Source organism: Poecile atricapillus, chromosome Z (genome assembly GCF_030490865.1).
Source record: "Poecile atricapillus isolate bPoeAtr1 chromosome Z, bPoeAtr1.hap1, whole genome shotgun sequence".
In the NCBI taxonomy this organism is placed as follows: domain Eukaryota; kingdom Metazoa; phylum Chordata; class Aves; order Passeriformes; family Paridae; genus Poecile; species Poecile atricapillus.
In genome coordinates, this window is record NC_081289.1 from 136,579,005 (window position 1) to 136,595,978 (window position 16,974).

Here is a 16,974-nt window from a genome sequence, read left to right on the forward strand (position 1 = left end):
TGGCTGCTGGCCCCAGCACTGCTGTGGTGAGTCCTGCAGAGCCAGGGACACACAGGCCCTGTAGGGTGTGCCTGGAGGAAAGCAGGGAGCTTGCAGCTGTGCCTGGGGCATGTTGACCCCCTCCCTTCGAAACAGAGAGGCATGCAGTCACCTCCCTGTGCTGGATGGAGCCTGCCTCCATCCATTTGCTGCTGTGGGTGTTCTGGGCCTGGGGCAGCTCAAGAGCTGAAGCTGTGGCTCAGCAGAGCAGCAAGATGGGGGAAAACCCTTGGCGAGGTGCTTTCCCAGCCCTGTTGTATGTGGTGGAGCCTGGGCAGAATCTCACCCTCACCTTCACCTTCTCCCCCACCCTCCTCTGCTTTTCCTTGCAGTACCTGCACCCTGCACCGCCTCTGCTCCAGCCTGACTGTGTCCCTGCCCAGGATGTCCCATCCATTCCAGCCAACTTCCCTCTCACAGCCTGCTGCCCCTGGGCCACCCAGCTCCTTCCCACCAATGCCCAGTGGCCCTCTGCCTCCAGCTGATGTGTTCTGTCCAAGTGGTAGAGGCTCCACAGCCGACGTGTTCCTGCATGGGACACTTTGGGTTTTCCTGAGCACAACGGTGGGTGGGTAATGGGGAGCTCAGAACCGGCTGCAGAATGGATCAAGCACTGATACTCAGTGGAGCCAGGCCATGTTCCCAGCATGGAGAGAGCTACGGTGCTGGCATGCCAGGACTGGGAGCTGGGCACAGCACAGCCCCCCCCTCCCCACAGCAGGAATTTTCTGCCTGACCCCATCGCAGGAGCAGCTTGGCTATGGCTTTCAGACAACCCAGCACTCAATGGCCGCAGCAAAGCCTCAGCACCTAAGGAGGGAAGCTGAGCTTGAAGTGGCCGGCGCCTGTGCTGACGTTTGGGGATTTTTTTTTGGCGCTAATTAGAAAGTAGAGCAATGACCTTTAGGGTCCCATGGTGTGATTGTGCCTTTCAAAAGCAAAAGCTAACTCAGGCACTTGTAGCAGGCTGATGCTTTGCGAGACAACTCATCAAGGCTTTAAATAGCTGCTACACACGTGCACATGTGAAGATTAAGCAAAGTAGCCCTGATGTAACACTGCGGCCAGGTGAGAGCAGAGGAAGTCATGTTCAACCAGGCGAAAATGCTCTCGGTTTATGATGAAGTTGTGTGTGCCATATATAGTTGACGAACTGCTATTGTGAGTGAGCTTGCATGAAGAGCAAAAGGGTGTTAAAGGCAGTTTTTTTGGAGTGGGCATGTTTCACTTGCCTGTCTTGTCTGCTGGCTAAACCCACTTTACAGCAATAAAGCGATCTAGTTAATTTGCTCTTTGTTTTCCTGTATACCACAGCAAACACCCACTCAAGGGCATGAACCCAAAGAACCTAAATAACGAAAGGGAATTTGTCTAAAGCCATCTCCATCAAGATGAGCACTTTAGGGGAGTTGAGATCTTGGGCTGAGCCAGGCTGGTTTGCCTCTGGAGGAGATCCCCAGAATGCCCAGGCAGGACCATGCAACCCTCTGGGCCCCCATCTGGTGTGCATCCAAGAGACAGAACCAGCAGTCTGAGTTGGTGGGACATTCAGTTTTTAATGAACACTTTAAATAAGCTGGGTATATATTACTAGCAATTATTATTAATAATAAAAAACACAGAGTTCTGCATTCACCAGTGCATTGTGCAGGAGGGAGGAAAGCCGGCTCCCACCCTTGCCGGGGGCCAGGCAGCCTAGCTGTGCTGCCCATTGGCCCCATCCCCATGATGCCAGGATGGCATCCTGGCCCCTCTGCCAGCATCCTGCTCCCAAACCTGTGTGCCAGAGGCGTAAGAGGCGCTGTGCCGTCTCAGCACCCAACCCTCAGCATTGGTCAGGCAGGGACAACCCCAGTGCTGGCAATCCTCCCCGTGCACTGCCCATGGGCATTGCCCCTCTAAGGTCCCCTGCCCTCTTCTCCCCATATCAGGGACTGGCTGTGCTCCCCACGCTTGTGGACACACATGGGTTCACCCACCAGCCCCCCAGGATCCCCAGAAATACACATACACACGCTGACCTCTCTACCCCAGCCCAGTCCCTCTCACCCACCTGGGTGCAGGGAATTCCCAGTTCTCCCAAGGTAGCAGGCTTATGGTATGCCCCTCTGTGAGAGCCTGCAAAGGGGTAAGCCCCTGGGGAAAGGGAGTCCTGGATCCAGGGCTTGAGCCCCGTGGCCCCTGCGGGGGACCAGCCCTGCCGCTTGGGGCAGTGCTCAGGGCAGCGGTGTTATTGCACTTTGGTCCCCAGCAGAGACCCAGCCCACCTCCAGGGTTCCCTGCAGATCCCCAAGGCTGATCCTGGTGGGGCGGGTGCCCGAGTGCCTGGGCAGCGCCGCAGCAGCCACAGCACTTGGCACCATGGCCACTGGTGGCTACCATGTGCCGAGTGATGAGACCATGGGGATATGCCAGGCTCCTGCACTGCCCAGTGCTGTGGCTGCAGAGGGGTGCAAGGGGCAGCTGGATTCAGCCCCACTCCCCAGGGTCCCCATCACTAGGACTGTGCCTCCGGCAGCTTCAGGCTGGGCTCAGCCAGCACTGGCCCCGGAGCCTTCTGGTGTTGGCCCCGATCATGGCAGATGAGGCTTTTGGCCTCGCAGTTGAGGTTCTGGTAGCGGGGCGGGCTGGGCGCTGGCCGGTGGCAGATGGAGGCAAAGCTGAAGCTGAAGGGACTCAGGCAGCAGCCAGGACAGGGCAGCACTTCGTCCTGCTCCAGCATGGCCCCAGAGCTGTGCCCGGGCAGCATGGCCGAGCGTTCCGTCCGCTCCAGCGCTGCTGCACAGGAGATGCTGAGCTCAGAGAAGCCGTGCTCCAGCCCACTGCCCCAGGCCAGAGGTTTGCTGACCATCACGTGGTTGTTGTTGATGAGGAGCCTGTTGGGGGCTCGCACGTCCGGCTGCCAGGGCCGCGTGCCCGAGGATGCAGTGCGGATGAAGTTGCTGTTGAGGGGGAGCGAGGTGGGCTGCGGTGGCTCAGAGCTGTCTGGGCCACAGTCCATCTGCTCCTCTGCCCTGGAGCTGGGGGTGGAGGGTCCTCCCCACGCTGGGGGAGGAAGGAGGGTGGGGGGCTGGGGGTCTTCAGGGGGCTGAGAGGACCCCACGCCCAGCTCCAGGCCCCCCCGGTGGGGCAGCTCAGGAGAGGAGGGCAGAGAGTGGCACTTGCGGGGGCTGGTGGTGGGTGCTGAGAAGTCACACTGCACCTCCACGGCAGGCTCAGGCGTCACAGGGTTGCCGAGCTCCAGCGGGGCAGGGGGCGGCAGGTCGAAGGTGAGCGAGATGACCGACTTGCTCGGTGTATCAAAGAGCTTTATCTTCCCCCCCTTCAGGTCCTCACGCTGGGAGAAGGGGTTGACACGAGGGGATGTCTCCTTGGACCTGGCCCCGCTGTAAGGCTCCAGCGGCCACAGCAAGGCAGGTGACTTGGGAGGGAACATGTCAGACTGGCTGCGGGACAGGCGCTGGTCCGGCTGCAGGTGCTGTGTCCCCAGCTCACGTAGGGGCGACTGCTCGGTGTGGCTGGCTGACCTCCTGGCCACTCCTGGGCATGGGCACAGGGGAGTGTCACCAGCAGCCAGCAGCTGCCCATGTGGGGTGCTACCGGGTGTGGGGCACCCAACAACTTAGGGGCACACCCCAAGGGAGGAACAGGGACCAGCTCTACCCTGCAGACCTCACACACCCGTCTCCTTCCCCTACAGCTGATGAGGTAGGATGGGAAACCCCACACTCCCCCACCTTTACACCCCGCTAGGGCCTGTCCCCAAGGTGCCCACATACCAGTGAGTGTGGCTGCGGTTCCAGATGCAGGCAGGCTCTCCCCAATGCCGAACAGCGTGGCCCTGGCACCCTCGGTGCCCAGCTGGTGCTGCAGGATGCTCTCCAGGCACTGCGTGATTTCCAGGAATGAGGGGCGGGAGGTGGGCTCCATCTGTGGGCAGGAGGGATTCCCCATCAGGTCTGTGCCTCCTCAAACACCCCAGGGAGCCCTGCAGAGCAAAGGCAGCTGCCTGCTCTCCCTGTGAGCAGGCAAGGCAGCCTGTCCTGCCCGCCTGTCCTGCCAGGAAGGGCAGCCAGCGGAGGTGGGGGTCTCACACTGCAGCAGTGAAAAGCCAGCTGGAGGAAGGCCGCTGGGCAGTCAATTCCCACCATGGTGCGGAAAGTGGTGATGTCCAGACCAAAATCCTGCACCAGGGAAAGGAAGAAGAGTAAGGTTGGGTCTCGTGGGGCACCACAAGGTCCAGGGGACCCAACACAGCCTGGCCCTCTCCCCACTGTGCTGTCACACCCCAGCTGGGACACAGCATGGGATGTCACCCCAAATTGGGCTAAGGTTGGGGGATGCTAGGACACAGGTATTGCTTCTGCTCTCTGCCTGAACCCAACCACCCTGATCTCTTTTTCAGGCTCACTATGGGTTCTGAGGTTACCAGCAGACTATCCCTCCCTGGGCAGCAAGCTGGACTCAGCACCCTAGTCCTGAGATGTGGGACCAATCCTGCACATGGGTCTCTGCCTAACACAGAATGGCCCCCCTTGTTTGATGAAGTGGTCCCAGCCCCAGTGCTGCTACCCAGAACTCCCCCTATTCCCATCCCAGAGAGTCACCTCAGTGCGGGGCAGGTAGTCGGGGTCAGCTGGGACACGAGCGATGGTCTCGCACAGGATGATGCCATATGCAAACACATCGGCCTGCAGAGAGTGGGGAGTCAGGGGAATGCCCTGCAGCCCTGAGGTGATGTGCCCACCATTCTGCAAGGCTACAGCCCTTCTCCTCCCTGCAGAGCCACACTGGGGCTCTGGTGCCTCATCACCAGTGTGATGACCGATGCCTTCCCTCAAGGTGCACTCCAGGATTGCAAACTCTGCAAACCACTGGCAGCACAAGCCTGAGTAAAGTCCCACACAGGGCAGCCTCACCTTCTCATTGTAGATCTCCCCACGCAGCACTTCGGGTGCCATCCAGTACGGGGAGCCTACCACGGCCAGTGGCTCCTTCTCGCTGCCCTCACTGGCATGAGGAGACATGGTGGAATATCAGAGGCTGCCCAGTCCCCCAAATGTCCAACCTCCCATCCTCCTGCTGTGGCAGCCCAGATCACCAGCTCCATCTCCCTTCCTGGGCTAACCCTCCTCCATGCACCCTACAAACTCATCTCTCCCCAGTCACACCACTCCATTCTTCATCCCCTCCTAGCCATTCCCAAACTGCTCCTGGAGTCCACCCTGCCAGAGACTACCTCACCACCCCCATTCCCACCCTTTTAGCTGCATCCCCAACGCCCATCCCTCTCCAGCTTCTGGTCTGAGTAGGCTCCAGGGATGGGGTGGACAGGTGGATGCCACCCACGTACCTGTAGGTGGGGATCTTTTCTGCCAAGCCGAAGTCGCCCACTACAGCAGTGTAGCCACTGGCTTCGCAGCGTACCAGGCAGTTCTGTGGGCACAGGAGGTCCTGTCACACCATCTGCACCAGCCCTGCCTCCCTGGCCACTCCCAGCTTCAGGATGCCCCAGCACAGCACAGCCTCCTGCTCCCCAGCCTGCCACGCCTGGGGCAGCAAGGCAGCAACACGGGTACGGGACAGCGAGGGCAGTGCGGTGCCCTGGAACATCCCATACCTTGGAGGTGAGGTCGCGGTGGAAAATGCCCTTGGAGTGCAGGTAGTGTAGGCCACGGGCGATGTCGAGGGCCAGCTTGACACGCATGGACCAGGAGAGGGGCACAGGGCTGTCCAGCAGCTGCTCCAGGTTCCCACCATTGATGTACTGATGGGAAGAGCCAGACCATCGCATCACAGCATCCCTCCCCCACATAACACTGGATGCCCATCTCTCATCCTAATGCATATTCCAACCACGCCACAGCCTCCCAGAAGGCTTTTGCCTGCACGTGTCACAAGCCAAGAACGTGTCCCCATAGGTTTCACTGTCCCTTCCCCAGGCTTGCAGGAGCCCTGAGACTCACAGCTGTTGCCACACTCTTACCTCTGTCAGTGCATGCAGCTGTCCCTGGTGCACACACACACCCATGAACCTGTGAGATAGAGGGAACCTGAGGGTGGCTGGGGCAGAGACCAGCCCCAAGAGCTTATCCAGCATCAGCAGTAGCTCCAAACCCCCAGTCTAGGGAAAAGGGGGGCAATGGGGCTGGCAGTGGGGAAGCAGGTCCTACCTGAGGATGTTGGGGTGTGAGAGGCGGTTCATCAGCTGCACCTCCCGTAGCATGTTGCCCCGGTTGCTGGTCAGCTTGTTCATCTTCAGCACCATGATCTGCCCCGACTGGCGGTGCCGCACCTGGAGGGGGATGCAGGGAAAGCTGAGCCCCACGTACCTCTGCAGCCCCCATGGACACCAGGCTTCACCCAGCTCCCACCCCAGCTCCAGAGAGGGGAGCTAAGCATCTCATGGCACCCCAGGGAAAACTAGGGCTAGGGGGGCACCTTCCCCACATCTCCAAGCACTTCCAGTACCGATGACACACAGCCCCATCCTTCCTGGGGCACCTTGCTTGTTATGCTCTCTCCACCACGCTACACTGCCCTGAACTCCTGAGAGGTATCAACAGCTCCCATAAGCTCTGAGCCCAGCTCTTTTTTGGGTCAGCACCGCCCAGCCAGACCCTACCAGCATGGGGTGGAGAAAAGAGGGGGAACACTGCCCCTCAGAACCAGCTCTAGGTGTGGCCAACTGCTGTAGTGCTTGACCCTAGTCTGGCAGGGCATGGAGCCTGGGTGAGCTGTATATTTAGCCAGCCCCAGCCCGACACTGTCATGCGATCTGGGGGCCTGGTCCCCTGCCAAGAACAGCAGCTGGAGCATGGCCAAGCACGGACACCCCATCCATCCGCAGCTCCCTGGCATGTGCAGGGCAAGGGAAGAGCACGGGATGCCCTGACCTAGCACTGTTATGGGGGGGCCCAAACCAGTGCTGAGGGTCCCTTCCTGAGCAGGTGGTGGGGGTGGGGTGCCACCCACACCTCAGAGCAGCAGCTGCCTGGGGGGACAACCCAGTGGATCCCAGCTGCCCCCCAGCACACACAGAGCTGCGCACGGAGGCGCAGGCATTCCTCAGCGCTGCCGTCAGCTCCCTGCTCTTCTCCTTTTTAGTCGATGCTGGTTGAGGCTGCTGAGCCAGTGCCAGCCCCTGGCCAGCCCCACAACACCCCTACAACACCCCTCACCTCAGGGATTGCCTTCCCAGGCAAAACACAGGGTGTTGGCTGGAGGCAGGATCCCCAGCACACCCATCCCACTCACAGCTTGGCCCTTGTCCCCACAACAGAGGGAGGCTGGCATGCTGAGCCCTCCAGGGTTCTCCTCTCACCCCATGGCTGGCACTGCTCCTGGGGTGCATGCCATGATGGGGATCTATCCAGCAGAAAATACCCTGGGCATGGGGCAGCAGCACATCCCTTCAAAATGGCCTGCGGAAAATAAGTGCTCTGTGAAGATCCTTCTACATGTCTATGTGCACTGATGCCAAACCAGTCCCAGTCAGAGTGGAAATGAGAGGGGATAACTGTGCTGTGCCACCACCAGCTCACTGAGCTCATGGAGAGGCTTTGAATAATTCAGCAGACACCTGCCTGTGGGTACCCTGCTCCAGTTACACCTGTGTCACCTCCAGCCAGCCCCAGACAGCCAGCTGGCACTCCTGACCCACCGATAGGGCCCACGTGACAGCAGAGCTCAGAATGGACCCTGGACAAGTGGAAAGGGGATACCCCAAACACCTGCCACCAAAGGCCCCTATCCTGGCACCCCACCATGCTGCAGGCAGAAGTGAGGGTGGATTTCCCCATGCCTCCTCCTTGCTGACCACTGGACATACTGAGCTCCTGGGCTCAGGGAGAGCCGGTCCCAGGGTGACACTGCAGTGTCTGCTGTGCGGAGCACCCAGAATGCTCCATCTAATGGTGCTCCAAGTCCTCCCCGTGCTCACTACCCTGCTCACCACACCACTGCCCAGCAGCACCTGGAACTGCTGCCATCCTGATGCCCTAGGACTCCTTGGTCACACCTGGACCAAGGGGCAACCCTACCCCACCTCAACCACTGCTGTTGTCCCTCCACCCCATCCCTGTCGGTGGGGCAGCTGACGCCAGCACCAGAAACAGAAACGGGGCTTTTATCCAGGCTTCAGTGCAGGCTTTAAGAAGGGGGCTTAAAAGTGATTGAAGCAGGGTGGGCATAGTCTCCCTTGGTCCCTCCAGCTCCCCACAGAGCTAGGGGTTAAGGAACGCAGAGCCTGGGCAAGGCCAGCAGGATCCACAGCGTTGCCAAGCCTCTGGCACTGTGTGCTGCCCAGCAAAACCCATCACTCCTGACCCAGCTCTCCTGGTGGCAGGGCTTCTTTCCCTTCCCACGCCATGTGGGGCTGGCAGGACTGGCTCGGTCAGTTTGGCTGGCACCAGCAGCTGCCAGACGGCAGGACCCGGCTCAGTGGTGCAGGCAGGCTCATCCCGCTGGGATGGCTGGAGGCGGCAAGGCTCCGGCGCCACGCGCCCACGCCAGGAATGCTGTGAGGCACGCACAATGCTGGCACTCGTGGCCATGTGCCGTAGGGCTGGCCAGCTCCCTGCCAGCAGCAGTGGCCGTGCATCAGGGAGCAGCATCTGGTGGGCACCAGCTCAGCCCCACATGGGTGGGAGGTGCCCGTAGCTTAATTCCTCATTAAAAAGCCACCTGCCACTGGAATAGGCTGACTGAGGTCTGAGCGCAGTCACATGATGTTGGACACCTTAAGATTGGAGGAGAGGCAGCCTGGGGGAGGGAAGGTCTGGTGAAAGCTGCTTCTCCAGGAATTATCCCAGCTCCTGGCCAGTACAGCCCTGCCCTGATATCTTTTTCAGTGACTCCATTCCCATGAGGCATGATGTCCTTCAGGCTGTCGGCTGCCCAATGTCCTGAGCTCACTTGCAAGGCCCTGTTCTGCTATCTCTCCTGCAAGTTCTCTGGCTCAAGGCCAGCCCATACCTGGGACAGCAGGGAAGGAATTATGCTCCCTTTCCATGGCTCCCACAGGCACTGGCCAGTATAGCCACTCTGACCCCAGCACCAGCCCAGCGCCCCGGCCACCCTCTGACGCACACACAGGGCAAAGGGCCCCAGCCATAACTGTGGGGGGACTGAAGCCCCCCACTAAGGGGTTTCCTCCTTCACTGACATCCAGGGAAGGCAGAAGGCAGCACAACCTCCTCGGGCAGGAAGGTGTCCCCTCTCGACTCTCTCATGCACTCTGGCATGGTGCCCAGGAATCCCAGCGCATTCCCTGGAGCTGAGCTCAGCTGGGCAGCCGTGTGGGGCTGCAGGGGGAGGGCAAGCCACTTGTCCCCCATCCAGGAGACAGGCAAGCCCTTGCCCCTCACCGATGCTCCCTGGCATCCCACATGGCTGGTCCATTGGGCACTTCATGGGGGTACCGTGGCTGAGCCAGGGGGCCGTGGCATGTTGGTCCCCATCCCATCTGCCGCCAGCACACAGGGCTGGGGGATGGGACGGGCTGGCGGCAGCCCGAGCCTGGGCACAAGGGATCTGAGCTCTTTTAACAGCGGAAATTAGAGTCTTATTTAAAGAGCATGCTAATCAGAGCAAGCAGACGGCCGGCTCCCTCCCCACAGCCGCACTCCCGTCTAGCCATGGGGCAAAGCTTCCTGACATCTCCCCAGCCGGGGGTCTCAGCAGCCACCCCCCCTGCACAGGGGACAGCCTGCCACATAGCCCCACTCTCCACATGTTCCCTTGCCCCCTGCCCCACACAGGCAAGGCCAGGCAAGGCACAGTCACAGTGGGACACCGTCCTGCACCCGTCACCCCTGTGGGAAGACAGGAGGGGGGCAAGGGAGCTAGCAATGCCACTGGCAACCCCACAGCCATCCACAACAGCTGCATCTGAGCTCACAGAAATCCCAATAACACAACTGGGTGGGACTGGAAAATGTGCTCATCAAACGGAAAAGGCAGAATCAGTCAAGACAGACTTTCTCTGAGGAGGAGACAAAGCACCTGCTCCTGGAGAGTGTTTGAGCATCGGCAACCCACACCTCCTGCTTTCCCAGGAGCGGCACTGTGGGCACACCAGGAGCCGGGGCAGTGCCAGTGTTGCACCGTGGTGGCAGATCACTGCCTGCCCGACTGGCAAGCCTGGAGCATGCCCTGTGATAGAGCAGGAGAGGGGCTGGCAGGTCTCCAGCTGGTCCACGCTTCCTGTGCCCAGGACTCCCAAGAGGCCAATTGCGGGGCCAGCACTGCTCCCAGCCTTGCCATGGCTGGCTGACCTTGGCTAATTTGCTTCCTCCCTGCTTGCCTTAGTTTCCCCATCAGTGCCATGCTGCCTCATTCTGCTCTGTAAAACAAGGCAAGGTCCCTGATGAAGAGCAGCAGATAAGAGGGAGGTACTTGCTCCATCAGCTGCACCGGAAAAATTGGGAGTAAACAGAAAATCCCAAAGGTTGGTGGGGAAGTGAGCAGAGATGGGCAAGTGGCAGTTATGCCAAAACCCTCTCCTGAGCTCTTCCCATGCTGGGAGCTGCTAATCCACACGAAGACACACACACAAAAGGCCACGGAAATGGGGCGTTGAGCAGAGCATCATAGAGTTGCACCCTGGGAAATGGCATTTCCAAGACGATGTGCAGCATCAGGGCATGAGGCTCAGATTCATATGAATGAAGGAAGGCCTCTGGATACATCCCCAAGGATGCTGCCCACAGCCCCCGTGTCTGCTGTAGACAGCACATGGGAAAGTAAGTGAGGGATTTGGGGAAGAGATGCAACAGTGGCTTAAGGGCTGGAGAAAATGCCTGGCACAAACAGGCATGGCTCAATCTGCTCAGTCAATTGGAAATAGAGAGGTGGCTTCCTGCAATGTCTGTGTATCTGAGAAAATGGGGGGGCTAGTGCCTCTGAAATTGCACAGGGAAAGGCAATGAGAACCAGCTGCTCCAGAGGGAAAACAGCCCTGCTCTGCAGCACAGTGGGGGATCAGCTATGAACAAGCGCCATGAAAAAGAGCAGCTTCTTGTCACTGGTGTCTCCTGTTTGCTCTGTACAGCCTTTCTGAGAGAGGTGCTTGACTGGAGGGGCTAGCTTGGGACACCAGGGCTTGGACACACTGAGCCCTTTGGCTATAGTGCTGAGAAGACAGTCAGATGCTTGTCAGCACGCTGCCTGGCCCTGGCTCAACTGCACACCCGGATTGAGCTACCTGTGCAGGGGCACAGTTGTCCAGGTCCCTTCCCTGACCCACTCACCCACCAAGGCTGGAATGCTGTAGGAATCAGCAGCCACACAGAGGAGGCAGATTCAAGTGCCCACAGCCTTGGAGAGCTACAGAAGAAACAAGGGAGGTGGGAGGAAAATGGGTCCTGGGCTGCCCTGCCAAGCTCTGTCCTCCTCACAAGCTCTGGCGGCCAAGCCCCAACTCAGATCCCAGGCTTACCCCACCATCCTGCTGAGCTCTTGGACTCAACCCACCGCACGAGCACAAAGCCCCATCTGGCCTCCTCCCATCCCTGCTTCCTTGCCACCATGCACACATGTCGACTACCGATCCTGATCCCCTTCCCACCCCTCAGCCTTTGCCAATCCCCCAAATCCTACATGCCAGTGGCCCCACAAGTACCTAAACAATGTATGGGAAAAGGAGCATTTTGCGGCTCCTGCACAGACTGGGAAAACAAACAGTGAGGCAAGAAGAGATCGTGGCCTCGCTGAGACACAGGAGCATCCATTATTAAAGAACTATATCCACGCCTGACATTATTAAATGCCTCCCTCTGAACCAAGGTGCTGCTGTGCACTCCAAGCCAGAGATCAATAGCAGGAACACAGCCAGCAGGGAGGTCATGGCTCCACTGGGAGCTCCAGGAGGGAGAATGGAGGAGAGGGACCTCTGCACACTCTCTGTGGCCCCTCACAGGACCCCTCTTTTGTGGCTGTAGAGGAGACAGGTCTTGTGGTCTCCCTGCTGAGTGGGGGGAATGGTCTCAGAGCTGGAGAGGGACCCCAGGCTATTGCCAGGATGTGAATGCTCAGTTGTGCTGCCTGTGACCCCAGTGACAGGGAGTGGGGATGGTGCCCAGCCCTAAGTTGCCCTTTGAGGGATATGAAGCCACTAGATCACTACTTAAGGGCAGTCCTAGCCCAGTGGCTTATGGCACTTTAAGTGATGCCGAGGCTCAAAACAACACATGCACACACCTCCCCTCTGCCGGGAGAGGTGGTGGTGACATCGAGGCACAGCCCTTCATTCCCAGCAGCAGTGCACTGGGCTGTCAGGATATTGCCACCATGCACTTCTGCCTCTCTGCTGGAGACCCTCAGCTCCTCACCAGCACTCACACCCCCCTATCCTGGGCACGGGCCACCACAGGCATCCCCACCCTGACAGTCCCAGAGGGGATGGAGGACAAAGGCAGATCTGAGGACTCAGCGAGGAGCCAGCTCCACGCTGTTCTATGGCATCACACCCCTGCCCCACAGCCAAACACCTTCGTGAGGCTCCCTTGGGGAATCCGGCACATCACCTGCCCAGCAGGCCCGGCAACGCCGGACATCACCTTGGAGTGGCTAAGAACGCTACCTGGATTCCCTGCCACAGGCACACCCTGGGTGGGCTCGGCTGTCCAGCCTTTTGACAGGAGTCCCCGGGGCTCGGCTGCCCCCCATCCGAACCCCGCGCACCCCACGGCGCAGCGCTCAGAGCGCTCAGCCTCCCCGGCTGTAAACAGAGCCGGCGCTCCCCTCCCCCTGCCCGGGGGGATGGAGGCACAACGCCCCGGCCGGGACGGGGCGAGCGGCGCCGTCCCCACGTCCCCTCCGCCCGCCACCGCTTCCAACACCCCCAGCCTCGCCCGGCTGTCGGAGCTGGAGGGGGGAATCACAGTCCCCAGCCGAGGGCGCGGCCGGGGCTGCGTTGTTGCCGCGGTCCCGGGGGACGCCCGATCCCGGCGGGATGCCCCACGGACCGCCATCCCCGCTCCCGCCCCGCACACCTTGAAGACCTCGGAGAAGAAGCCGGCCCCGATCTTCTCGCAGTAGAAGTCGTCGATGCGCGCCAGGGTGGAGACGGCGCTGCGCAGCGCCCAGTACGAGGAGGGCCGCAGCCGCCCGCAGCCCGGCCACGGCCCCGCCGCCTCCCCGTCGCCCTCCCCGGGCCGCCGCGGCAGCTTCTCCCACTCCATGTCGGTCCCGCCGAGCACCCCCAGCGCCATTCACATCCCCGCCGGGGCAGCCGCGCGGCCGGGGCGCCGCCGCTCTCCCGGCCCCCGGGGCGATGCTAGCGGCGGCGGCGGCGGCGGCGGCGGCGCGGGGCGGGCGGCGCTCCGGGGCGCTCCGCGCTCATGGCCCGGCGCCGGCGCCCCCCCGACCCCTGCCGCGGCCCGGCGCTGCGCCTCCGCCGCCCCGAGCGCTGGCACCGGTGGGGCGGAGCCGGGGCGGGGACAGCCCTTAACTCCTTGGGACCCGCCGCCGTCGCCGCCGAGCCCAGCAGGAGAGCCCCCCACCGCCCTGCCCCGCCCCGCCCCGGCGGGCAGCACGGCGTCCCGCACGCCCCGATGTCCGCATCCACCGGCACCGGCCGCCGCTGGGTGCCGAGAGGGCGTCTTCCTACGTGCCAGGGTGTGCTGTGAGGGCCGGAGATCCCGGGGCACAGCTTGGGCACACCCCATGGACACAGGGCTTTGACTGTCCGCAACCCATGGATGCGCCCTGGCGGGCGTGGGTGTCTTCCTCCCTTGGCTCCCACCTGGATGCACACTGTAGGTGCGGGATTTCCTTTCTTTCCTGGGGCCTGCCGGGATTCCCCATTTAGCTACGGGACTCTCTTTGTCTTCGTAGTACCCACTCCCTGATGGATGGACAAAGGCGTGGAGATCTGATCTGATCTCCCCATATCTCCAGCTCCTCCCTATACAGTGCCGTGGGACCAGGTACCCCATACAAGTAGCTTCTTGTTGGCAGTTTGAGCCCGATTGTTACAGGCTTGGATCTCTGCACAGGGGCTCTGACTTCTCCCCGTGCACCCAGCCTGGATTGTGTCCCAGGGGCAGTGGGATCTGTACTCCGGAGGAGCAGGGAATTGCAGCCTCTCAGTGACAGCATGCCCGGTGTCTGTTGCACCCTTTTGCCTTCCTTGTTTTTCTGAGCTCTTCCACTTCTCCCTAGCTCCTTCTTCCTGCTCCCCTACCTCAGGCCTTTTGCCTGCTCTGAGGCTGATCTGTCCTGCCCTGCCTGCCCAGGGACTTTCTGCAGCAGGATCTGCCCTCGCTCAGTCCCACACATTTTGCTGACGCTCTCCTTGGCATCCACCTGCCTGTGCTGGCCCAGCCCTGCCCCAGCCACCTCAGGGCACAGCCCTGACTCTGCAGCTCCCCTCAAACAGCTTTGCTCCAGCTGTTTCCCTGTGTGGTAGGACTGGCTGCACATGCCCTGCACCACTCTAGCTTGCTTTTCCTGCTGGGGAAAGCAGCCACGTAGAGTATCTCCTGGTGTGGCATTTTTTGGCCAGTGATCATCTCCAGGTGCCACCAAACACATCATAAACACCTTGGACCATGAGCTGGGTTTTCCTCTTTGTCTCAGGAGGGAGAATAACCCCATGGGCTAGAGCAGAGAATTGAGCCTCCAACTTAGCTATAATGGGATCAGTGCCCTGCTCTCCCCCGAGGAATTCATGGTATTCCTGCTCTTCCAGGCCTGCAGAGGGAGTGGGTTTGTGCAGGGCAAGTTTCCTACATATGGGGAGGCAGAGCCTGGGGACAGGGCTCTGCAGTCACTGTCTTACGGGGTCTGAGCCATCCTTTTCCTCACCAGTATCTCTCCAGCCTGCCAGAGTGCTGGATAGCATGTGGCAAGGAGAGTTTTGCAGCCATGAGGTAGAGTGCTGTGCAATAGGCCACATTCTTAGGTTTCCTCAGCCTCACATGTCTGTCCTGCTGACAACAGCCTGACAAAATGACAGGAGCAGCTCCATGGACGAGAGGAGAGAACAGCATCTGCCTGTGGGGACAGGAGGCTGCGGTCTGTGCCCTCCCACCCTGGTGTCCAGCTGCAGCTGCTCAGACGGGTGGCAGTGGGTGCCCACTTGGGCTCAGCCTGAAACGTGAGCATGCTGATGCTCCCACAGCCTGATGACCAGCTCCTCAGCGGTGTGGGACACTGCTCAGAGGAGCACAGCCAGCTCAGCTGGGGCAATGAGGAGAGCCTCTCCCTTACACCTGTGTGCAGAAGATTTCTGATGGAAAAGGGACCCCAAGAGAGATGGGGAGGCCTGGTGAGGCACCTTGAAGACAGAAACTGAGGACCACTGCCTGATCAGAGCTCCTGCTGCTCACAAGTGACTGGGTTTACATCCAATTAAGTTGTAATGGATAAATTAAAGCCCTAGAGATGGCTCTGACTGTGGAAATTGCTGCTGCAGGATTTTCAGTCCCTTCTCTCATCAGCACTGGTAACTCTACTGTGCTATTTCTATCACACTCTGCTCCTGCCTGGCACAGCAGGGCTGAACTGAGACATGGCTAAAAGTCTCCAGTGCCCCAAATCCCTCCCATGGTGCAGGCAAGTACACTGAGCAGCTGGGTGCAAAGTCAGGCTGGGCTGAGCTTGCAGCAAACCCTGAATTAAGCTCCTCAATCCCTAGTGAGGAAAAGCAGGAAGGAGGTCTCCCTGGCTGTACTCTGCTCACGTGGATCTGCAGGGGAAAGGGGAGGGGGGCTTTCTCCTCTTTGCCCTTCCCCTTCTGGGCTCCACACCCTTCCTCTCCCACTGGGAAAAGGCTCAGGGATTAGTAAACATTAAACATTAGTAAACCCTGCCTGCTGAGAATGGTGCATCACCCTGGCAGAGCAGGGGTGGGAGCTTTCAAACAGCCTGGGGAGGCTGGAATCATAGAAGTGCAGGGTTTTCCTGTGAGGATCCAGGCACACTACAGGTGTGGGGTAGCCAGGCCGTCTGCAGGGCAGTGAGGGACACAGAGGCTCTCCAAACAGAAAACCTGTCCCTTCCTGCAGTCCCACCTCTATTCCACAGCAGCACCTATGATACTGGGGTCCTTGCAGGACAGCTCTGATTGGGATGAGCCAACAGTAATCCACTCTGACCAAAGCCTTGCCGTACTCAGACCCCCAGAGCCAGAACTTGAGCAGTCCCCTCCTCTGCACCCATTTGCAAGAGCCCATCCATACCTGAGACTCAGGAGCTCAGCAGCTCCTGAGACATCCATCTGAAAATGCTCTAGAAAATCAATGGCTCCCGCAGCCAGGGGTGTGCTGCCAGAGCAGGAACAAGGCTAAAGTGCACAACAGTTTTCCAGCCTGGAGGAGCTGTGCAGACACAGGGGTGAGCAGGACAAAGAGCACTGGCTGACTCAAATTACTCCCTTTGGTTCTTGTCTCCAGAATGTGGGTGCAGCCTCTTGGTCCCAAGTATCCTCTTTCCTTCTGTGCCAGAAGATCTCTGCTCTTTCCCTGCACTACCACACATCACCCTGCAGATCTCCATGCCTCACCCCCACATCCTGTATGTTCCCCAGCTCCCTGTGTATGAGACGACTGTTCCCTGAAAAACATCTCATGTTTCTGCCCTGTAGGAACTAAGAGATGAGGACCCACCATTACATGGTGATAGGAAGCCTGTTCAGTTGGAGGAGCCCAGGGTACATGGGAGAAGGGCTCAGCCCCAGCCTGGTGATGTTAAGCAGCACCCAGTCCAGGTGATGCAGCTGGACTACATTTCCCAGTGCACTGAGTGCTGCTGAGCCTGGCAGGGCCAGGCATGTTCCACACCCAGCACCCTGGCTGCAGGCTGCAGCAGCCATCATCCAGCTGCCAGCAGGGACTGGCAAGATCCCTGCTGTGCAGGCACATTGCTGTGCCCCCGTTGCCTCCCTGTCACTCCAGCTGCAAAGCCATTGAGGGGTTGTGTGCAGCATGA

General features: G+C 59.9%; 1 protein-coding gene across 1 annotated transcript; it reads right to left on the reverse strand.

Moving 5' to 3' along the window:
- Window positions 1-1,575: 1,575 nt before the first annotated feature.
- TESK1 (testis associated actin remodelling kinase 1) lies at window positions 1,576-13,450 on the reverse strand. The gene is made up of 10 exons (XM_058826410.1): window positions 13,035-13,450; window positions 6,213-6,334; window positions 6,026-6,074; window positions 5,660-5,806; window positions 5,393-5,475; window positions 4,959-5,049; window positions 4,647-4,730; window positions 4,134-4,223; window positions 3,819-3,969; window positions 1,576-3,579 (listed from the first exon to the last, which is right to left on the reverse strand). Exons 1-10 carry the CDS (start codon window positions 13,251-13,253, stop codon window positions 2,537-2,539), a joined length of 2,079 nt encoding a protein of 692 aa, XP_058682393.1. The 5' UTR covers window positions 13,254-13,450; the 3' UTR covers window positions 1,576-2,536.
- Window positions 13,451-16,974: the final 3,524 nt, after the last annotated feature.